The sequence below is a fragment of the Leuresthes tenuis genome, unplaced genomic scaffold (assembly GCF_036924035.1).
Source record: "Leuresthes tenuis unplaced genomic scaffold, fLeuTen1.0.hap1 SCAF_7, whole genome shotgun sequence".
Classification (NCBI taxonomy): domain Eukaryota; kingdom Metazoa; phylum Chordata; class Actinopteri; order Atheriniformes; family Atherinopsidae; genus Leuresthes; species Leuresthes tenuis.
In genome coordinates, this window is record NW_027325361.1 from 3,838,777 (window position 1) to 3,862,736 (window position 23,960).

General features: G+C 42.5%; 1 protein-coding gene across 1 annotated transcript in view; it reads left to right on the forward strand.

Moving 5' to 3' along the window:
- Positions 1 to 2,899: 2,899 nt before the first annotated feature.
- Positions 2,900 to 23,960, forward strand: part of LOC140311542 (adenylate cyclase type 1-like) — a 48,416-nt gene continuing 27,355 nt past the window's right edge. Inside the window, exons 1-5 of the mRNA XM_072388935.1 lie at positions 2,900 to 3,689; positions 4,735 to 4,884; positions 10,711 to 10,829; positions 15,837 to 15,948; positions 21,438 to 21,565. Coding sequence (XP_072245036.1) covers positions 3,075 to 3,689; positions 4,735 to 4,884; positions 10,711 to 10,829; positions 15,837 to 15,948; positions 21,438 to 21,565 — 1,124 coding nt within the window. The 5' untranslated portion in view covers positions 2,900 to 3,074. The remainder of the gene's footprint in view (positions 3,690 to 4,734; positions 4,885 to 10,710; positions 10,830 to 15,836; positions 15,949 to 21,437; positions 21,566 to 23,960) is intronic.

The following is a 23,960-nucleotide window of genomic DNA, read 5'->3' on the forward strand; positions in this document are numbered from 1 at the left end:
AAAGAGGAAAAAATCCAGCAAAGACCTGACAGGACCTGAGAGATGCATCTGGACCTTCAGCTGATCCATCTACTGTTGGCCCAAGCCTCATCAGAAATGGTCTCCATGGAAGGGTGGCTGTCAAGAAGCCGTTCTTAAGGAAGGGAAACAGGGAGAAAAGGCTGAGCTGTGCCAAATGACACAAGAAGTGGACTGAAAATCAGTGGCAACAGGTCTTATGGAGGGATGAATCCTCCCCAGAGCCCGGACCTCAACATTATTGAAGCAGTGTGGGATCATCTGACAGAGAACGGAACAAAAGGCAGCCCACATCCAAAGAAGAGCTTTGGGATGTCCTTCAAGAAGCCTGGAGAACTATTCCTCCTTAAAGAAATGACAGAAAGCTTGTCTCAGAGGGTTCAGGCTGTGCTGGAGAATAAAGGACCTCAGACCAGATAACTTTGGAGGCACTAAGAAACAATTACGTTTTCACCCGTTTCCTTGCAATATATACAGAGAAGAAGAGTGGCTCAAGACTTTAGCAGAGTACTGTATAACACACCATCATAGTCTTTTATCAGCATCAGTCATTTTTAATAGTTTGGTGACTCTTTTTGTGTGGTTACACACAGTAGCTGTGCAGCAAATCAGCTTCATATGCACAGTAAATAAGTCCTTGAAAGGATTTATAGACAGGTTTGGATCTTTGCAGGGTGTTAGGAGGGGAGATGAGTTTGTTTCACTCTGTTAGCAGACAAAATCTTATTAGCCTCCATTCAGTTGGAGGTGAGATTGTCTTTGATCTCACTGCTGATCTCAGCTCTGGAGCCGAATGATTAAAGGTGTGCTGAACAATATTGGATATTGACCACATAGTAATGGGCCGTGTGCATGAAGAGACTTTTTGTTACGATGGCCCAGAGTGCCTCACATTGACTGACTTGACACATTGATGAGCCGATTCATTGACTTTTGTAAGCACCTGGGCAATTTAAAGAACACCCACATAAGAAAACAAGGTAATTATTGAAGCCATCGAAGCTCCTGAGTTTGTCTTCTACAGGTACCACGTGCACTAAAGAAGCCTTTTATAGCTTTTAAAAGCCTGTTGTGTTTGACTTCCTGTCTGATCTGACAGTTGTGGAGAACGGGAATCACACCACTGAGGAGGCTTTTATGTGAAAACAGGTACTGATGGAGTGTTATTAACATGCGAATGCATCTTCACAACAAAAAGCCACTTATAGAGTTGCGTGTCCTATTTCTGTGCAGCAAATTGGAGCCATACCCCTGGTTTATTATTGTTTTGTATTAGACTGGTTTATTGTGGTGTTATCTGAGCATAGATGCTCTGATTAGAAACTATAGAAGTTGACGTCTCATGAGCTCGAAGGTCTAATACGACGATGAGAAGAAAAATGTGCTCAATCATTAGAGAAAAGGAGAAACAAAGGGCCAAACTGGTTGATGTTTCTATACATTTGAATCACTGCTGACATATTCCTGAGCAAAAATGCAATATTTTGCAGACTTAATAGCTAAGACTAAACAGTTTTTCTCAAATTCGGCAGTGATGACAGTAAGTGGTGTCCACATAAAGCTGCCACAGTCTCTTCTCTGGAGAAACTGTAACAGCATCGTGACACTTGGCTGCTGTGGGACTACACATGAGGCACCTACTGTGGCACCATCATGCATGAAAACATCTGGTTTAACAATTAACTGAAGACCTGCATCTGCAGATTTTACTTTAGAATTTACCCTCCATGTTTCTAATTCTGGTAAATTTTAATTTCTTGGTGTCTACCTACCCACTGGATCTATTTATGTCGCCATCTTTGGGGCTATTCTTTTCAGTTATGTGAAAATTTGAATTCATGCAAGAATAAGCTAAATCAATCATACATCTATAACTCATGTAGGTTAGGATGTAAACGCATTTTTTTGTGACTACACGCTACCATTCATCATATTTTGACTGTTTAAAAGTGTCTTTATGATAACTTTTTCCTTTTGACGACTAATCTCTGCAGACCCATATCTCCCCAATTGATTAAATTACATTTCTTCTGCATTCAGCTCCCGTTTGTTGAACTTTCTGCTGTCTTCTTTCTTGTTTTTGTTCTAAAGAGTTTGTTCTGCACCTGTCTCAAATTGAACACACATTAAATAACCTAAAGCGCAAATAATGCATGTACACAAACATGTAAGTCGTGCCCTTAACTCCAACAACGGCGCACCACACTTTGAGGGCCACGTCATCATTCTTACATTTTCCCCGTAAATTCGGGATTTTTGTCCTACCCCCGTGATTATTATTGACCATTTTCTTCTGTTAGAATCTGAAACTAAAATAAATGAGAGGAAGATTAGCGGGAAAGACCACATTGTTGCTATATTGGAGCACCCACCGGTGCGGCTGGTCTATTTTTAGCCGGGAACTCAGCCCTGACTGCAGACACTGAGAGAGGAAATCACCGGCACTGTTTTGCTGCTGTTTTCACCCAACCACTGACCTACCACTCAAGCACATAAAACCCCGAGAAGGAAGACTCTAGAATATATTTTTCCTGAGCTCATGCGTCTCAGACGAGGGAGAAGAACAGAAAGTACAAGCGGGGACATGATTTTATGTTCAATTGTTTCTGTTATAAGATGTGTGCGCTGAGCCTCGTGGACATGTGTTTGGATTACCAAGCATGACCCTTCCTCTGAGTCCTGCTGGGGCCGGGATCACAGGTGAACCAGTCTGAGTCGAGGCAGGAGGTCCGCGCGCAAGAGAGACAGAGAGAGGGTGGGAGAGACAGGGAGAGAGAGGGGGAGAGAGAGAGAGAGAGAGAGAGAGAGAGAGAGAGAGAGGAGGCGCGTGCGGCACAGTGCTCGGGCTACTTTCCTGACGACACAACAACAATAGCCAACCTGTGGATGAGCGCGCGCGGTGCTCTGCTGTGTCCTCCGCAGCCACCCTCTCCCCTCTGACACCGAGCCCGACCCTCGGACATCCAGGACGCATGAACTGGGAGAGGGTGCCGGTTCGATTCCCGGGAGGAGGAGAGCAACCGAAAAGTTGAGGGATCTTGCGCCATCTCCGCTTCATGAATGGCCGGAACATGGAGGAGATGCAGTTCGAAAGAGTTAAGACGCGGCGGAGGAAGGGTCACTGCCCGGCCGGTGCACCCCTGGGCGCCATCGCCTGCGAGGACGAGTTCAACAGCCAAGAGCTGGAGGCTCTGTTTCAGAACTACAACCTGAAACTGGAGCAGACCTCCACCCTCAAAGCGCTGGCCGTGCTGATCGTGGCGGCGTCGTCGCTGTCTCTGATGGAGCTGCTGTCCAGCCCGCGTCTCACCTTGTCCAAGGGCTCCTACCCGGTGCACTGCGTGGTGTTCCTGTCGCTGTTCATCGTCACCAACGTCAAATACCTGCAGGTAACGCAGCTGCAGCAAATAGCTAAGCTGGCCCTGTTGTTCAGCTTCACCTTTGCGCTGCTCTGCTGCCCCTTCCCGCTGGCGCTCGGGACGTCGGAGCTGGTGAACGCTGCTGCCCCTGAGCAAGGTGTGTGGCAGCTCATGCTGGTCACCCTCGTGGCTTACGTGCTGCTTCCCGTGCGGACGCTTCTGGCTGTGCTCTTTGGGGTGATGCTGGCTGCATCCCACTTTATTGTCATAGCGACGTCGGTCACGGGTAGAAAACAGAAGCTGTGGAGACCGGTAAGTGCTGCACCTGCATCCCAGTCAGCTGCTTGTATGACATAACAATCCTTTCACTTAATCCACCATCATACGTGTGAAGTGGGTTGAATCCAAGTTTCCCTCAACAACTCCAGTCCAAGTGCCTCTGAGCAGCAGCTGCTCCGGTGTGTTGTTTTGCTCCCAGTTGCACTCTGAAGTATGACTGTATAGTGGTGTCGACAGCCAGACTGTTTATTCATCTGACTTTCCCTGGAGAAAAAAGGTTAAACAACACGCGCTGCATCGATTTTAGCTCCAGGACAGTGAAGCCGTAAAAGTGGAAGCGAGCAGGCAGGCTCACTTTTGCGCATCAGTGTGATTCAGTAGACGAGGAGCTGTCCAGCCGCGCGTGCTGAAACAGGAGATTCAAACACAACTCTGTGTTGATTACCTGATCCTCGTGAATCAGATAGCAGCGATAGTTGTAGTACAAATGCCTGAGTCTGGTTTCTGAGGTCTAAAACATGTATGGATACTTGTTATTTAGGCTCAGTGACCTTTTGCCTTGTGAGTCCTGAACATGAAACGATGTAAATGTAAACATCACAGCAGTTTAGCCCAACATTTTTATCCTGAGACATATTCAGATGTCTTAAAGAAAACATTTGAAGCACAAATTTATCTCTATTTTAGGTTTTGAGGCCAAAATTGGAAACAATTGAAAAACTCTTTTAATCTAATGTGGTCATGACCCTCCAACTGAAACGAATGGCAGTGAAGCATAGGTGTCCTCTTATGATAAAGAGCATATTTTATCTGGATGTGCCAAATAACAGTGTTTCTCTGACCTATTAACTCCGGTTTGATCAGAATCAAAGAATCAATGTGGAAAATGAAGTGTGGGACAAGAACAAGAGTCGCCAATCACTGATCAATAGGGCACTTTGTCTGCCTGCCACTCCACTCGATTGCTCCTGGTCACTAATTCACACTTTTACATATGTATATATGCATATAGGGCCGTACATATGGACCGTGGATGCCGCCAGCTTTGTTAGGCATGTCTGTTCTTGTCTGTGTGCAGCTGGTGGCCAACGCGGTGCTCTTCACCAGCGTCAACTTGTCAGGGGTGTTTGTGCGGATTCTCACCGAACGCACCCAGAGGAAAGTCTTCCTGCAGGCTCGCAACTGCATCGAGGAGCGTCTGAGGCTGGAAGATGAAAATGAGAAACAGGTGAGGCGTGAACACACAAACACGCAACAATGACTGAAAGGAAGCACGTCAGGTGGGAGACGACGCCAAGCACACGTGCAGCCGCCCTCTGCTGAGCACGTATGTTCGAGAAAACTTCACAGTTGCTTCAGAAGTTTTCTTTTAAAAGGTTTCAGGTGGCAATGTATTCCAACAACCTGCCCACAGGCACGCAGTAACTATGACAGCAGCTATTTAAGGAAAGAACAATTACTGTGGCACATGCACCAGCGCCACACGTTCCACCCCCTCTGCGCACACCCACATGGAGCGATTTAACTAAGGAACAATCAGGCAACTTTAACCCACAGAAACGCTTTAGTTATGTGCCGCACCCACCAGGTATTAAATAGGATATTAATCATCCCATGTATTTAATATGCCTCAATATGTCTTGGCTTCGTTCTCCTTAAAGTTTGCAAGCACACATGGACACTTAGCACCTGTGCTTTGTTGATTAGGTGATGAAATGCTGTGTTTTCTCCAGCAGTATCAGGCTCCCTTCTGACAGGTAATTATACAAGCAGATTGCTTTCATGGCCTTCCTACTCCAGTAAAGGTCACAGTTTATCTAAGTGAGAGAAACACACAGAGACCCATGATTGTGATCTATCAACAGCCAGCAACCAGGCCTCTGCTGATGTGCCCATGAACACACGTCTCAGGCTTGATAATCACCCATTAAACGGCTGAAACGTGCCTCTGGTTATCACCCGGGTGTTTGCTCGGGTTTTAGCTTAGAGCGGAGCCACAGGTTGCATTGATTCCTGAACTAGTGTAGGCTATATTCAGTGCACCCGCGTGCTAAACTGGCCTCTCAGCTCAATAGCAAATCTGGAAGCCGAGAAGCAGTCCAAAGCTTTCTCTTCATTCACATACACCAGAGAGGGCAGAATACGGAGCTCGTTAGAGCCATCCATCACATCCAGTTTGATCTGGAACAGGATCTCAGTATCTGTTATGGCTTCATTCTTAATCGTTGCTTCCTTAAAAGTCAAAGTTCCTGCTGGACTTCAGGAGCTCTACTATAGATTATTCTGTAAATGCAGATTCAAACTGACCGAACTACCGAGGATGGTTGAGGGTTGTGGATAAAAGCTCCAGTTAAAAGGGTATCAGAAGACTTTGAGTTGGGATTATTTTAACCATTTCCCAAATGAATAAGAACCACAATAAAAGTAGTATTTTCGTAAGTAGCTCTGTCCTGTGGGTTCATGCTAAGCAACACACAGCTCCTTCTTCTGTTTGCCATTTTCATGGTAACAAACATGTTGTGATTCACGGTAAAAGTAGTAAAGTTTGGACCCAAAACCAGACCAAGAGAACCAAGAACCAAGAGACTTTACTGCAGGTAACTACAGTGATGCTCAAAATGAACCAAATCAACAAAAGAAAAACAGCTAAAGAAGGAGAAACAGGAAACAGATTTTCTAAATAAAACAGGAAATGGGAAACTAAACAAAGCCCGGAATACAAACTAACAACAAAAGCAGGAATAAAACCAGACTGAGGTCTAAGATCAGGACTGAGAAAATAACTAAAACCTAAACAGAGACAAGAACAGAAAGAGAAACACAAGAACAGAACGAGACAAGACAGGTAAACCTCTACGGAAAATCAAGAACTAACAGAGAATCCATCCTAATTCAAACCCATATCTTCAAAATACACAAAAAATTAAAAAAACATAACAAAACAAGACGCAAAAGTCCCAAAATAAAACTAAAAACCCTTAAAAAAGTCCACATTCAGATGACTGAAAGGATCTTTTCCTTGAGCTGTGCTGCAGCCTTTGTTTTGCTCAGTTGTCACCAGGCGACGCCCTTCGTAACTCAGGTGATCAGGCTTCTGTCCCTCAGGTTTTATGGTCACACGGGCGCCGACCTTCTGTTGTCACATGACGATGTTCCCACTCTGCAGGAGAATCTAACACGTTAAAGAGGCCCAGAACATCTTTGGAGGATATTCGGAAGAATAAAGATTTGATGCTTCAAAATTACCTCGATCTCATCCATCCAAGATGAACACGTTACAGTCGTAAGGTTATCTTTCCAGGCACCAAATGCAGTGGTAAATCTTTAGCAATGCAGTGTTCATAACACACAGAAAACCTCTGCAAATCACTGAATTCTAAATAAGTTAATGTCTCATTTGCATACACACAAGATTTCCAATCCAAAACTGAGCTGGGGAGGTTTCATGGTCACATTTCACCACCAGAAAAACCCTGACTTTTCTTTAAAAATGTTTTGAGCTTTACGATCTACATATATAAAGGCAGTTTTCCTCAATCTCTGGCTCCAGCAATACTCTGAATGTTTTCTCACCGGTTCACGTCTCAGAATGTGGTAGTTTAACAATAAAGGCTCAAAAATAGTGAAATTACTGCCTTATCTGGGCCACAGAAGCCTCACATGTCTGAGTCTGCCTTTCAAAGTTGTAACATATCTTCGCTTTGAATGGTGTGAAACTGCCACGAACGCTAAATAATATGTAAAATTACACATTTTTCAAGATCTAAAATGGTTAAATGTCTGTTTTCCTTTGTGAATTGTGATATGTTTACATTTTTAATGAGGTGAAATGACCGCAGATGAAATACCGAGCAAATATGACATGTTCAGAGCCGTCTGTCACGGATAGGCATGAAAAATACATGATTAGGTTGAGACATTGATATATATATATATATATATATATATATATATATATATATATATATATATATATATGTCCCTCAGGTGAACCGCACCATCGAATATATATTTATGTAACTTTATGTAAATATATGTATATATTTCAAAGAGTGTAACAGGAATATTGAACTTGGTTTCCAATATTCAGAGTTCCTTTCTGGAAACATATGCTCATTACTGCACATATAATAACTCATTTACATATTCAAACACTGCAAAGAATAATTGTCTTAATGTAAGCAATCAACCGGAGTTATTTGATATAAATTACCGTATTTTTGGGGTTATAAGGCGCATTAAATTAAACAAAACTCAGATAACTAAAGAACTACTAACTAAAGAAAACTTTATTCAACTCACTTGTTGTACTGTGTAACTGATAGCGTTGAGTTTGAAATCCGCTTTGTAAGCATGTCTCTGAACAGGAGCCATTTTTGGGGCAGCGGGTACAGAAAATGAATGAATGAATGCACACACCTTAATGTTGAAGCACAGATCGTGTTACTCCGCGAGGCTCGTGACTACGGTGGCCCATAATGCTCAATCCATCCAGCAGTGCAGCTTCGTAGCTTACCAAGGCCGTGCTAAAACATTTTTAGCGCCGTGTACCACATAAAATCGGTTCTAGGTCAGAAAGCACAACCAGAATTAATTCATACATTAGGCACAACGCATTTTAAGGATAAATTAATGCGGTACCGAAAAATACGGTAGTTAATATTCTTCTGTATTTGTCTAGTTTAGTCAGGGGTTAGTCTTAGGTAGAAAATTAAAGTGGATTCAACAAGTTATACTAATTTCCAATATTCATTGTCATGTTACGTTGGTGTTTCCCAAACTTTTTAAATAAGAAAATCAGAAGCAAGAGATCAGCGTTCATCGGCTCTGTAGACCGATTCAGGTCAATGTTGTGCAGCAAAGCATTACACGAACATATCTGAATCCACACTGAATACTGAGAAGATTTCAACCTCGGGACACTGCTTTAAAACCTAAATACAACCACCGCTTCTATACGTTTCAGGTTAGTAACAAAACAATTCACCAAAACACTTTTGTAACTTCACGGTTAAGTTCAGGTGACACTATCACTGGGTTAAGAGTTAGAAAACAGGCTGGAATACATTCTTCTTACGATGCTACTTTGTTGGTTGCCTTGGTGACACAACAGCACCAGAAAACAACACTTGAAATTACTCAACAAAACTATAAAGTTAGGATTAGATAAATGTCAACATTTATGGCTAAAGTACCTTCTCTCTACTGTTGCCTTAATGGACCCCACTATCACACTTCACATGCAGTTACTCTCAAGGCCACTAGAGGTCGCATTTTCTGCAAGTGGTTTAAAGGTAGCTAGCTATTCCCTGCATAAACAACACAAATCACTTGTTTTTATTTCTTTTTCTAAGTGGGAGGACAGTCGCTTAAATGCAGTTACACGACTGCATCAAAGCTGAAGCTGGATTTATCATCTAATTCAATATTAATTAGAGTTTCAGTGACCATAAACTCTTGCATGAGTTCGCTTTACAACATACTGTACAGCATCAACTGTGAAACTGTAGAAATTTGTGTGAAAATGTTGCAGATCAACTCTGAGGATTGGGTGGATTAGCAAGAAAACAAAGGTTTAGAGTTAGAGTTTCACATTTCACAGGACTGAGGGACACAATGTTTGCACGAAACTCAAAGAAATCCGGTTGTTTCCACATTAAAACCTGAATTCTCCAAGCTGTTTCCTGGTGGTTTGCGTTTGACAAATGCCTGTGATGTTTGCCAACACGAGGAGATATTGAAGTGTTTTTGGAAGGAAAACAGCAAGTCAGAGTCCGCATTCAAACCTTCAAGCCGTTGTATGCAGGTTACTCAGAAGCAGGGACAATCCGGGTTTCTGGGGTCACGATTCGACGTTCATATGTGCAAAAACACATGAAGATTATGACTGTAAATGGATCAAAACGCACTCAGTGTGTGAAAGAATGAAAAAATAGTCGCGCAAAGCCCACAGTGAATTAAAGCCGGGACAGATCAGAGAAATGGGAATCATTACCGTGCGATTATAACACACTCGGGATAAAGAAGTGGAAGAGAATAATAAAGCAATGTGATTCATTATTTCTCTCAAACAACCACTGCTCACACACAGTCTTTCTCAGTGAGAGTGATGGCTGCTTCTCGCAGTGAATGGGAGTATAAAGTGAAGCCGGCTAACCCTGCCTCTCAGCAGCTATTCAGCATAGCCGCCTGATGATTCATTTTGCATTCACAACCATTTGACATCCTCAGAGAATTGTACTTTGTGCCGCTGTAACTGAGACTAAAACGAAAAGGCAGATGTGTGTAGACCGGCTGTATTCTGGGTTTTTGTCGAATCAGTTTTCCTGAGATGGTTAAAGAGTTTTGTTGGGTCTAATTTTAGATTTTCTTTATCTTTTTTACAAATTTTTTTAGCTTGTGGGACTATACTGACACATTTAAAGTGTTACTTTGGACTCTGGGAATGTGTTGACATATTTTCATATCAGTCTTTTCAGTTTTAAAATGCTTTAATTGAACCATAAATCAATTAATAAAGGAAAATTTACAAAAGACAATAGGTGCCATTAAAATGATTAAAAATATGATAATTTGTGTTCTGTTATCCTCATTAAAAACAAAATGTTGGATATTGACCCTTATTCCAAGAGCTAAAAAAACTAAAATTTTCTTTATTCTAATTAACTACAATCATTTAGTCATTTATTTATTTATTCGAAGAGATGTTAGAAATCTAAAACTAAACAATTCACCACTCGCTCCAAACCCCTAAATGTCCACGTGAGGCAAAAATATCGTCAGTTTACTGCCAAAGAAGTGAGAAGTTGAAACAAAACGCTTTACATTTAGATTTAGAAGAACCTCCCGTGACATTCAAACGTTTCGCAGCAGAATCTTCACACCGAGCAGCTCACACCGGAGTTAAAGCGCTCTTCGGTTGATGTTCTAAAAATACATCTCTGTTTACAGAAGGAGCCAACTCTGTTACTTTACTTACAGGTGTGCAGGTGCGTCCTCCAAGTTTGGAGCTCTAACACTTCCTCCTGTTCTGTTTTAACCCTTCCCTCCTCAGGAGCGCCTACTAATGAGCCTGCTCCCCAGAAACGTTGCTATGGAGATGAAGGAGGACTTCCTTAAGCCGCCCGAGAGGATCTTTCACAAGATCTACATCCAGCGTCATGACAATGTCAGGTAACGGGGTGTCATGACAACTGCAGAGGTGTGCTGGAGTGTTTTGATCCAGATGTGACGTCAGGGTCGAGAATAGACGGAGAACAATTAAGATTAGTCATTAACACAGATGGAGTCCAGCCATGTAAAGGTTATAGAGGGACGGAGCGCCGCCAGCAGCAGATTAAAAATGACCATACTCTGAATCTGCAGCTTCCACCACATTTCTTTTGCCGTTTAAGCAAGTTGAAGCTTATGGTTTAGCTGTCTGATCTCCAGCTTCACTGTTCTGGCTCTTAAACATTATATCTTGGTCAGTAGGCAGCATTTATCAGTGGGCGGGGGACCCCCACAACACTTCCAGCTCAGCATTAATCAGCAAGCAGAAAGAGATTAAGTGGGGACAATTTAGCAATGAACTAGCCAGGTGCTTCCCCTAAGGGCCAAAAGAGATCAAAATCAGAGCTCAAGTGAGTGAATAATAGACTTTAAGAGTCCAATCAAACCAGAAGCTGATATGTCAAACAACTTTTTCTGCTTCTGTTGCCACAAAAATGGGAATAATCATAAACCATCATAGGGCATCAACACATTCAGCAAAATAACATATTTCTGATGTAGAATTTGCCCCTATTTGAAAGTGTATTCAGCTTTTAGAACTGCTGATGTTCAGTCCATTACGTGCCACTCAGTAACAGCAGATGATTCAGCAGGTGGTGGACTGTAAGGCCAGAGCTGTAGCTGCTCCTTTACTCATACGTTCATTTAAGCAACTTGCTTGGCTCAGGATGCAAATCAACACCGTCCCCACTTCCCTCCGTGCACAGACGTTTTCAGGATGGTACCGATCTCTCTCCAGCACCGTATTTGTCACCGTGCAGAAACATGGTAAGAATAACTTAGTAACTGCGGACTTTCTCTACAAGCTTTTCTGCAAAACTTCCCGCCTAAGACAGGTTTGGCCCAACACTGCCCCAACCAGTCACCCCCATACGGCAGCTTGCAAACACGTTGCATTTATTTCTTTGTAGCTGCACAAGGAACGCTCCACACAAACACTTGTTTCCTTTAAGTTTCCTTTCCATTTGCTGTTTGGTAAAGTTAAGGCACACCAACAGTTTTTTCAGACCCCTGCCTGGTAATTAAATTCCAGGAGAGGAGAGGTGTCTCTTTGCTCTTTGTGTAGGAGTCGAGTGTACAGCAGCATATTGACAACACTGCTGTCAAGAGGCAGTCCTCCACTCTGTCTGTCTGCTCGGCTTCCAACGCCCGAGAGCATCCTCCTCTGCCAAATAACGTGGGGTTTCACCCAGTGAGCCACCTCCTGCTCATCTCCAGGAGGTTCCAACAGGTTCACGTTGCCGTGCAGGGGCATGGCAGCCCCCTGAGCTGCCCCCCCCCGTTCGATCACACATGCATTTAGCTTTGCCACCCGGTGCTCACCCTTTCCCTGCCTCCTCTCACCCCCTCTCTCCCTCACCCACCACACATCAGCACGACCTGCAGCACGCCACCATTCAAAGAGAAATCCCACAACCGAGCTCTTGTGTCGAGCAGCAGTCGTGATCCCAGCTTTGCATACATCAGGTTCCCGAGCAACCATAAAGCTGCCAAAAAGAGCACAGTGACACAGTCACGATGCAGAGGAAGAGCCCTCCGCCTTTGGACGTGTTCACGAAACCTCCACCCACCTGAAAAACTAACTTTTTCAATAGCTTTGCACCCTTAACGAGGCGAGACTTCTCTACTTGAAAAGATGTACATTAATCACTACGCAGCATAACATAAGGGTGTTTTATGGCCTTTTCAGAAAATCAAATGAACATAATGAATCATCTTCTCAAACATTAACTGCCATTTTTGACATGCTTCACGAAGAGAGCTAAACCTCGCCTGCATTCACTTCTGAGTTTACCCTGACTTTTGGGTTTCTGTTCTCTTTAATCTAATTTGAAGAAGCTTTCGCTCCAACTCAGGGTTTCCACCGAAGACACTGGAGCTGTGAGAACATTTGTTTTAGATTCTTAATTAGACTTTATGTTTGGTTAAGTTTAGGCTCCAAAAGCACTTTTTGTTAAGGTTGAAATACAACCTTTGACGGTTTTAACCAGACGTCAGAAGGCATGATTCTCCTGATCCCTCTTGGAGGTACCGGCCAGTGCTCTTGCTGCATTGTTTTGGATCCCGTGAAAGATCTACTCTGATAAAATCAGCTCTGACACAGTCTAGCAGAGTGTGACAGATGCTCAGGCAGGTTGCTTTCCAGTTTACACAGATGAGAGAAGGTCGCTCTGGTGACCTGTTTAAAAAGTGATTTAAAAGTTAAATCCTGGTCAGAAATGACTCCAAGGGAAGTCACATCCAGAGTAACAAAATGGCTGAATCTCAAATGAATCCTTGAGATTGTGAGGGCAGTTTTACTTTAATTAAGAGGAGGAGAATTCCAGGTGGTCCAGGTCTTTATAACTCCCAATACAAGCTTATTAGCTGCACTAAGTCATTCGTTTCCTCAGGTCTCAAAGATACATCTTAAATTTTATGGCAACAACATGTTTCAAAACAGTTGGGACGGGTCCATGTTTCCATCAACATCTGGAACTGAGACCAGCTGCTGGACCTTTTTTGTCCCATTCCTGTCTGATTTCGGATTCCAGATGCTCGGCGGTCCTGGGTCTTGTTTGTTGTATTTTAAATGTTTTCAGGCCAGTCCAGTACCTGAACTCTTCTACTATGAAGCCATGCTGTTGGAATAGATGCAGGATGTGGTTTAACTTTGTCCTGCTGAAATATGCAAGGCCTTCCCTGAAGAAGACGTCATCTGGATGGGAGCAGATGTTGCTCTAAAACCTTTCAGTATCGATGGAGCCTTTCAAGATGTGCAGGTTTCCAGTTCCATAGGGACTCATGCACCCCATACCAGAGATGCAGGCTTTGAACTGAGACCTGATAATAAGCTGGATGGTCCGTCTCCTCAGCATCCGGTTCTGATCCATCTGATCACAGAACAGTTTTCCACTTTGCCTCAGTCCATTTTAAACAAGCTTTGGTCCAGAGAAGACGGCAGTGTTGTCTGTGGCGTCTTCTCTGCATCATAGAGCTTTAACCTGCATCTGTGGATGTTACAGTGAGCTTGTGTTCACAGACCATGATTCCTGGAAGTGTTCCTGAGCCCAGGCAGGGATTTCCAGGACAGAATCAGGTCTGTTTTTCATGCAGAGCTGCCTGAGGGCCTGAAGGTCACAGACACCCAGGACCGATTTCCAGTTGTGTATTTCACACACTGAGACGTCTCTGAATGTTTTAATGATTTTATTTTATGTGGATGATTGAATATTCAAAGTCTTCACAATTTTACATTATTCTGAAATTGCTCCACAATCTGCAGACGCTGTTTGCAGATCGCTGTCCGTCTTTATTTCTAAGAGACTCTGCCTCTAAGGTGCTCTTTTTATAATCAATGATGTGTCTGACCTGTTGCTAATTAACCTATCAGTTGCAACATCTTCCTCCAACTGTTTCTCTTTAATACCACTTACTTTTACAGCCTTTTGTTCCTGTAATTGACACAAGTTGCTGCCTTAAAATTCATTATTTAAAATTTCATTAAATGTTAAAATGTCTCATTTATGTTGGTCTATGAGATTTCTAAATGAGTGCATTCCTGGTTTTTACACTTTGGAAAGCATGTTGGAATTGGGCTGGTAAATAAAGATGTGCATCATCAGCATAACAGTGGCGGTTTATGTGATGGTCCATGAGGATATCGCCCACAGGAAGCATCGGAGGAACTGAGTTGATCCCTCTCCAGAATCCTGAAGAACACCGTAAACAACCCTGGTGTCTTTACAGGACACATTATGTACATTTACAAACTTATTTATCAGATATTTATGACATAAACAATCTAAAGCAGTACCCTTGATCCTGATTATACGGTCAAGATTTATAATAAGAAGTGATCGTTTTCTGGGTCACAGCAAAGATAAGTTCTGCAACACCAGTGATTAGCAGCTGGATACAGCCTTATCCTGACATATTGAAGAGTTTTGGATGTTTTCCCTGCATGTTTACAACTTTTAATGTGAAAAAAGCAATAAAGCTTCTGTATGTGATTAGTTTGGAGTGAGAACAGCTTCATAACTCATTTTAAAATAAGTCACAGGTAAACAAAATAAATAATTTTGAACTCATTCTTGAAACTGCGAACAGATTAGTTGTCATGTCATCTTCTGAATGTGTCTGTTCAGAGTGGCAGGAGGTTGGAAAGATCCAAGCTGGCATGCATGAGAGGCGGAAACACCCTGAACTGGTCGCCAGTCTCGTTCATGTCTCTGAAGCATGGGCTGTGCTATCTTTGCACTGGGCTGAATGATTCTATGGAGCAGCTGCCACTGCCGTCTGAGAGCTGCCACTTCACAGATGATTCATGGTCGCGTTTTTATGGGAGCATTCAAAACCCTGACAGACAGGAGGTCAGCAAAATAAAAACACATTTCAGTATTTCTCACAATCAGGTATTCAACCGTCTCAGAGTCATCCATCATAAATTAAATAAATCCAGCTCAAGCCAGGATGCCTTCTCCGCTGAGAGCAGTGATTTTTCACTGAGTCAATCAGATCCATAACACCTTGTTTTGCTGCCATCTGGCCTGCCTCTGAGCAAATGAATGAGGGGCTAAGTGGCTTTCAACACCTTCCTCAACCGCTATATCAGCTAGCCAGCAGCAGGCAATTTAGCTGCATAATTGATTTAGTGGCTGGCCTAAAAACCGTTTTCACTTGTTGGGGATTGGATTATAGTCCTCGCTGTTTGTTTCGTCGCTGATCACCATTAGCAGATTTTTCTGCGTCACTTTGATCCGTGAGTATCTGTTCCAAAATGGGTAGAAAAACACTGCTCTGTGAATTTCTGATGTCATGTTTTGTTTTATTTTTGTTTTTGTGGAGCACAGAGAGGAAGAATGAGCTGTCATGTCGAGCTGAGCTCTTCACTTTAGATTAAAATCTCTTTCCTCTCCCTCCTGACAGCATCCTCTTTGCAGACATTGTGGGTTTCACCAGCTTGGCTTCTCAGTGCACTGCTCAGGAACTGGTCAAGCTGCTTAACGAACTCTTTGGGAAGTTTGATGAACTGGCCACGGTAAGTCTTCTCATTCTGCCTTATATGCCACACCCGCTCACCTGTTTCGTATTGACAATTACAGCAATAATAAATAGTCTGCACGGTTAGAGAATCAAGTGAGGTAGATAGAAATGAACCCTGTACAGTTTCGGTAAAGAAGGGAACTGATTATGGCGTCCAAAACTAACCTTTTGATTGCAGCCATCTATAAAGTGCATCTTATCTTACATAGCAAGAGACTGCAGGTTCAAATCATCATGTAGGGAGAAATTATTCCCCACATGATGATATAGAGGCGTCATGTGGTGAGGTGTCAGGTGCGTGTCTGGATTACCAAAGAGAAAATGTGTCAAGAAAACATAGAAAGAGACAAGAAACGGCAAAGTTTTGCTCTGTGGGCCAATGTACAGCAGATATTTGTCCTGAGCCGAAGGTGGAGGACCCAAATGCTGGACAAGCAGGGAGTCTCAGAGGCTTTATTAAAAAGAAACTAAAGGCAGGAATAATAAACTACAAACAAAAAAGTACAAGCAACAAGAACCAAAAGGAAACAACAGAACAACATACAATGATCTGGCAAGAAACAAAGCAAAACTACAAGAACTAATCACAAAATGAACAACATGTGGGAGTTTTCAGCAACAGAAACCATAGGAAAATGAACAGAAGTCAGAGTAAAACAAAAGATCTTGCATGAGATCGGGTTGGTGCAGCTGGATAAAACTAGACAGGCATTATAGGTCTGATTTTATCAACATCTTTAAATATCCAAATATGTGAGGAATGAGACATTTTTAATGCTTAAAAATCTGCTCTTAAGTGGAATAAACTCTAATGTAAACAATTAGGATGAACTAGATCAAGCAAAATTCCTTCTTATTCATCAGTTCAAGTCTTTCTTTAAAGACTGACTGACTTTTTCTTTTTATTCGAGTCGAGATTGAAGTTAGATTGGTTTCTTTTTACAAATCTATAGAATATTATCAGTAAGACAAGGCGATCATGACAAACATTAACTATGAAATCTGTCATGAAGTGCTGCCACTGAGCCTCACGATTAGGCAGCTGTTGTTCCCCTCCACGACAAGAGAATGTCTTATCTGGTCCAACAGTTAATTTATTATGCCAAGCCATCTATGTATTGATCCAAATGGTGAAAGTAAAGGAGGGGAGATTGTCTGACATGGAGGAGGAGGAGGAGGAGAAGGTCAAGAAGGAGAAGGTGCTGGACGGGTGAGAGGAGGAGAAATGAGAGAAGTGATGTTTAAACAGAGGGGAGATAAAGGCTGAGGAGGTGGATTGTTTCAGTGTGAGTCTGTGGGTGTGTACGTGTGCAATAAAGCACTACTGGGACTCCTGAGAGTGTGCACGGTAGCATGCACTGTGCCTCAGTAAGCCTGTGTAGCGTTGTTCTCTGGGAAAGAAGATTAGGTGAGTGATAGGTTATCTGCCGCCAGACCACTGTAATCATATTAATACTGCATGAGCCACACACATGCACGCACACACACACACACTCCTTTTTCCCACGCTTCAGAGGACATTACATTGACTTGCATACATTCATCCTTACCACAATTTACTCTCTTAATCCTCGTCCTAATCGTAAGCTAAATCTCCATACTATTATTTAATGATTCGCTTTATGTGGCTTTCCTTGTGTTCTGAAAAGAAGGGCACGTCCCCACAGGGACTTTTAAAACAGGTTTATGTCCCCAAAACATGTGTAATAATCTTTAAAAACACTCACTCCTGCTGTAGTTTTACCCTTATAGCGTAATCCGTGCCGTCAATAGACAACACACACATCTTTAAACCCTCACCCGAACCATAAAGCCAAGTTTTGACCCCCAAAAATCCTGTTTAAACATATGGGGTGCACCATTTGGTCTCTTCAAAACACGTCGGAGCCCATAAGTATAGCAGACTCCTCATTTCTGGACCTTTTGAATGTAAAAACACAAGCAAACACACACACACACATCCTGAGTGTGTATCAGCAACAGCTGACCTGAGTGTCACTTTGATTAAATGATAATGGGTTGCTTTGGTGATGTTTGGTGGAAACTGAGGACCATCTTAGTTTAGAAAAACATGGGAACAGTCGAATAGTCAAAAAAATGACCTCTTTCCTGAGCACGTTCTCTTCAAGGTCAATAAAAGCTGGTGGGACTGAGAATGTGACCACATTTGTACGAAGCTGCGAGTGTTGAAACCACAGCTGTTGGTGAAAATATTCCAATAAAAAACACATTAAGTACCCCCCCCCTCATCTGTTCTTATTGCATAACGATATATGAGTATTAGTACATATTAGTATGATAGGATTTACAGTTATATACAAAACTACTTCTCGGTAAAAGTTTAAAATATTTTAAAAAGTTTAAAAAAAGCCACAAAAGTAAAAGATGTCCTCACATATAGCTCACCCACGCTGCTCATACTCACATTTATTTACATCTAATGATGCCTCTTTGCTCGACATTTGGAGAACTTAAACAGCTAATATCATGGCTACCATGTAAATACTTCCAGGTAATTTCACTCAGTCAGGAACCTTCTTAACTGACCCCATATAATGTGTTTTTATCTCAGAGATATGTCACTTCAAAAGCTAAAAAAGGACACCGATAATCGTCTATAAGAGCAGCTCTTTTGCATTTCAAGTGGGGGGGTGTTCACTTGGATGCAGCTTGACATTTGAGGCACTAGATATCGTTTATTAACGATGAACAAAACAAAACTCACACAAATGGACCAACGTTTAAGCCCAGGTTTTACTGAGCTGCAGATGATGCAGCAGTTTTGACTCGAGTTAAAAAATGTGGTACAAAGGCGACAGAAAGTAGCCTTTAAACGTCTTTTTTTTAGGGAGCAGGAGATTAAATTAGAGCTACAACCAAGCTTTGCCTCACGTTCATGAGGGGGACACAAATACCACCCAAATAAATGCTATTTATCAACTATTCATCATAACATCGTCATCTCGTGGCTACTTTTACTGCCCCCTAGTGGTAAAAGACAGCTTTAAAAATAGCTATAAGTAGAGACAATAGATTATGTATAAGATCAATTAGAAGGTGCCTCTCAGCTTCAGCTAAAAGCTGAAAAATATAGGAAGTAACATAGCTTAATTTGTCGTGTTCAACCACCAAAGAACCAAGATAGAAGACGTTTAGAAGATATGTTCCTTATATGATGTCACAGTGACGCAGAGCTGCACACTGCATTATATCACAGTAAAAGAAATGTTGTAATTTATGTGCATCACGCAGAACTAAGAGCTTAGACTTTATTTATTAACCTTGTACAGGCCATCACATTCGCTTCACCCCTCAATGGGCCACATGCTCGACCTCTGCCGTGCTTTATGGCATGCAGGCACATGCGTGCACGCAGGTCACATGAGCATCAGGATTATCCCTCTTGAGTTAATTCTGTATCTTTACAATCAGTCGTGGCTTAAAATGAGGAGAGCGACAGAGGGGGATAAAGATCAAGATATAAGGTGATATGTGGCTCTCTGTCGGTACTCCATTGCTCAGCAGCCCATTATATGGAAATCTTGTGATGAGGATATATCGTGTGTGTGAGCGTGTGTGCGCAGTGGCAGCTGCATCCTAATTGAGATTTATATCCTGTCGCGTTAGCGAGGGAGAAATTCACTTTCAAACTGGCTCCGTCACAGCTGCTGTGCGTGTCTGACTGCTGTGTGCTACACAAAACATTTATTCCCCGAAGGCTCAACCAAAACTTAACAGTAACAGACGCACACCGAAGCCAACCTTCGTCCAACCGTAAGGGAAGTCAGAAATGCATCAGGCCAACTGTGGACATATATTTCCCCATTAAATCAGCAGTTTTATAATCCCAAATTTGCCTCTGAAAGCAAACCCAGAGTCCTTTCTCCTGAGACATGTCTCTCTGTCAGCTGATTTCTGTTCACACACACGCTCGCGCACACATTTCTGTTCCAAGCGCTGGGATAATCATCCACATTCTGAATTCTCATATCCTCCCACGCCAGAATCTTTCTGCTCCCGTGAGCAGAAAACCAAAGCACCCCATCTTCTCTCCTCTCATCTCTGCCTCTTACCCTGCAGTTGTCACGAAACCTCTGCATCTGTGTGTGTTCGTGTGTTTGTCACTCAGAGGCTGCCCACAGGCTAAGCTTTGTAGGATTTGCCATTATTATTTCTGATGACTGTGAGTGATACAGTTGCCAAAAGGGAACCCTGTGAATGAAACTAAATGCTGGTACAGTGTGCTGTACAGTACATTTACATGTAACCATTCAGCTGTTTTTTTGTGTTCTTGCAGGTGTGTGTGTGATAATGTGTTGAAGATATGCATATTTGTTTGTAATCAACACTGAGTTTGTGCACAATGCGCACTGTGACAAATCGCGGATCTGTCTGGGAATGTGTGGGCGGGACTCTACTTCAAGAGCATGTCGGAGCAATTAGAGTTGGCCCCAACAACAAATGCATAAATGGTTTCACAAGCAAGATATCTGATTTACATGAACAGAGATGCATCTGCAGCCTCCACGCGATGTCTGTGTTGCTGCATCTCATGCAGCTGGAGTCACACTGTTGTTGATGGTTCATCTGTGCAATGAAGAAATGGTCTGAAGATGTGTCTTGATTTGGTCCCTGCAGCGTTTTTCATAGAATTCTGCAGACTGTCATCTTTTATTTCTGAAAGAGGCTGTCTTGAGACATCAAGTTTTGCTTTAATCAACAGACCAAACGGCTTAAAATAGCAACGGTCCAAAACTTCCCAACAAAAATGGATTCGAATTGAAATGTTGGACCATTAGATGTGAAAAACAAGACTAGCTCTTTGTTTTCAAATAGCTCTGTATGCATATCATGAACAAACAACTGGAAACAGCTCTGGATGTGAACATCTCTCATGCACTTAGTAACTTGCATGCTTGAAAATGTGAACTTTTGCCTGTTTCCCACAAGTAGTTTCTGGGTTTTTAGGGAGATTTACTTCTTCTGATCAGAAAACTGGGGATTCTCTTTGAAAATAAATCCATATTTCATTAGATTTAGGCCTCAAAATTACAAGTTTTCTCCAATCAGGATTCAATTGACACTTTTATTAACTAGTTTTGGTTTCTTAATCTAACTGTAAAACTGCGTTGCCAAACCAAAACTAAACAGAAAACTAGAAAAGTGAAAAACAGATGTCCAAAGATGGTCTTGAATTTGAGTTTAGTGTTTGTAGCTTCAGATAATTAGCGATGTTGTATTTCACACTGAGGGAATACGGATATCACATTTACCATTTGTTGGGATGATGGACAGACTTCACCAGCACAGTTTGTCATTATCATGGTTAAAAACCTAATAATCTGGCTAAAGGCTGTAACCAGTTTGACTGTAAAACCTGTGGATTCCTTCAATGCAAAGACGTGTCTGGAGTGAACAGCTCTGCACAGGACTACAGCGATTTGTTTCAGATAATCACCTGATCGTCTCTCTGTGTTTCTGTAGGAGAACCACTGCAGGCGGATAAAGATATTGGGGGACTGTTACTATTGTGTGTCAGGACTGACGCAGCCCAAGGCAGACCACGCCCACTGTTGTGTGGAGATGGGGCTGGATATGATTGACACCATCGCGTAAGTTACGCTGGCGCACACCCTAAAGCAGGGATGTCAAACTCCGGTCCTCGAGGGCCGCTGTCCTGCAGGTTTTAGACGTTTCCCTGCTCCAACACACCTGATTCAGATGAAATGGATCCCTTCAAAAGATTGTTAAGTTCTGCACAAGCCTGCTAATGAGGCATCAATCTGCCTCCCTGCCCTAAAGTTTGTCCATAACCTACCTAAATTACATCCCACGTGTTTGATTGTAAATGCCAGATTTGTGTTTTTAAAGTTGAAGGATTTGTTGTAAATTCGACCTTTAGAACTTGGGAGCTGTTGCTCTGCCGTTTGTCCTTGTTTTAAGCCCTGTTGGTTAGTCTTTTTGTAAGTTAGCTGTAAACTAGTCAACATAACTCTCATTTATTAACATTTATTGAAGAACCAGACAGATTTTAGTGCACATTTTCTCACTGAGTGACTATTTTAAGCTAATTTCTTTCAACAGAGAGGTGCATAAGTCCTTTTTCTATGCAGATGATTTTGTCTTTATTATGTAATAGAATAAGTTTAGCATAAAATCCACAACTAAAGACTGCAGTTGAATAAAGTTTAGCCAAAGAAACTTTAATGTGAAACTTTACTGATTTGTTTGAACCTTTATGTAATAGACCAAGTTCCAAGAAATTATTTTCAGTGTTTTTACTGATCAGCCTCATTGTAATTCGAAAATATAATCAATTTAATCCAAGCAGCAACTCAAAAAGTTCTTTCTAGAGTCATGTTGCCCATCGTGTTCCTTCAGCTTCCTTTAATGACACTTTTTAATACTTTTGGGAACTGAGGACACTGATTGATGCAGTTTTTCGGAGGAATCTGTGTCCATTCCTGCTGAATCCCAGATTTCAGCTGCTCAGCAGTCCCTGGTTGTTGTTGTCTGATTCTCCTCTTCATGATGCTCCAACATCTGCAGCAGGAGACAGATGTGGACTGCAGGCAGGCAGCCGAGCTCACACACTCTGTTAAGCCTATGAAGCTGTTGGGTTGAAGGTTGTGCAGAAAGAGTTCTTGTTTTGTCCTGCTGAAATAACCACAGAAGTCACCTTGATGGCAGCATCTGTCTCTCCAGAACTCCAACATCCAGCTGTGCATCAGTGCAGCAAGCCATCCATACCATGGACTCTGATGCAGCCCCACACCATCACAGACGCTGGCTTTAAAGCTTTCTCTGATAACAGCCTGGATGCTCTTTCTCATCTTCAGCACATAGAACCAGAAAAGCAGCTGAAACGTGGACTCACCTGACCCCAGAGCACGTGTCCACTGTCTTTCCTTCCATTACAGATGAGCTTGTGTTTGCAGAACTCGGCCTTGTGTCAGCACAGAATTGATCTATGGATTCCTACTAGCATAGTGCACTTTAGAGAACGTGCAAACTGAGCAAGTTGAGTGCTGGTGAGAGTCGCTGCTAATTCTCCTCTCTATGGACCTTTTTGCTCCTTCCCACTCCCTCTCCTCATTATTGTGACTACACTCAGATACACGAGGTATTGATATAAATACAACGACCATCAGGTCTGCTGTAGACAGACTGCCCACAGAGACTCTCTTCCTTCTCCAGATGTGAAACTGCTTGTGTGAACAGCGACTGTGGAAGAAAACGGTTATTTCCCCCGATATTTCATGAGTGAAACAGCAGTTTCTGGATGCAGAAGCAGATTGTGTTGAATGCAAACTGTTTTCTAAGGTGATGGTGTCTCGTCTGAAGACCAGAAAGTCAACTCCACCCAACAGTGGTTCCTGTCCTTGGCCTTTACACACTGACTACCCTGCTCTGTAGATGATAAAACACCCCGCTTCATTACAATCTTGCATTGAGAAACATTTTTTGGGTACTTGCTGATAAATCTTTGACCGAGTTTGGAAAAAACTTGCTTGCTCGGTGGAGGCTCCGTGTATAAATGATCTGCTGATTCTGCAACCTTCCAAAATGCTGTTACTCATATGTTCCATATATATCGGACACATGGCCTCTCCAAAGATATACAGTCATCAATAAGTGTATTTAAGGTTTTTAGAGCATATTTCAGAAGGCGGTTTTTGATTTGATTCATGCCAGAACTGTTTAAACAACAGAAATGTTCATTCTTGTGTCAATTCTGATTGCAGATAGATCTCGCATACAAATCTGTCTTCTAAATGACTCTCTGTGGCACGTGTGCGTCCGCCTTCCCCTACAAGCATGCTAACACACAGAGCATCTCTACCTCATTTCCTTGTGTGAGCACCTGCCTGTCATGTTCTCTCCCTGCTGGTCTGTTGGTGTGGATGGATGCTGCTGTAAGACTCCTTTATCGCAGAGGACAGGTGCCGCCGTTCACATTCATCTGTCAGTTTGTGAGACAGCCCTCCTTCAGTGTGACGGACAGAG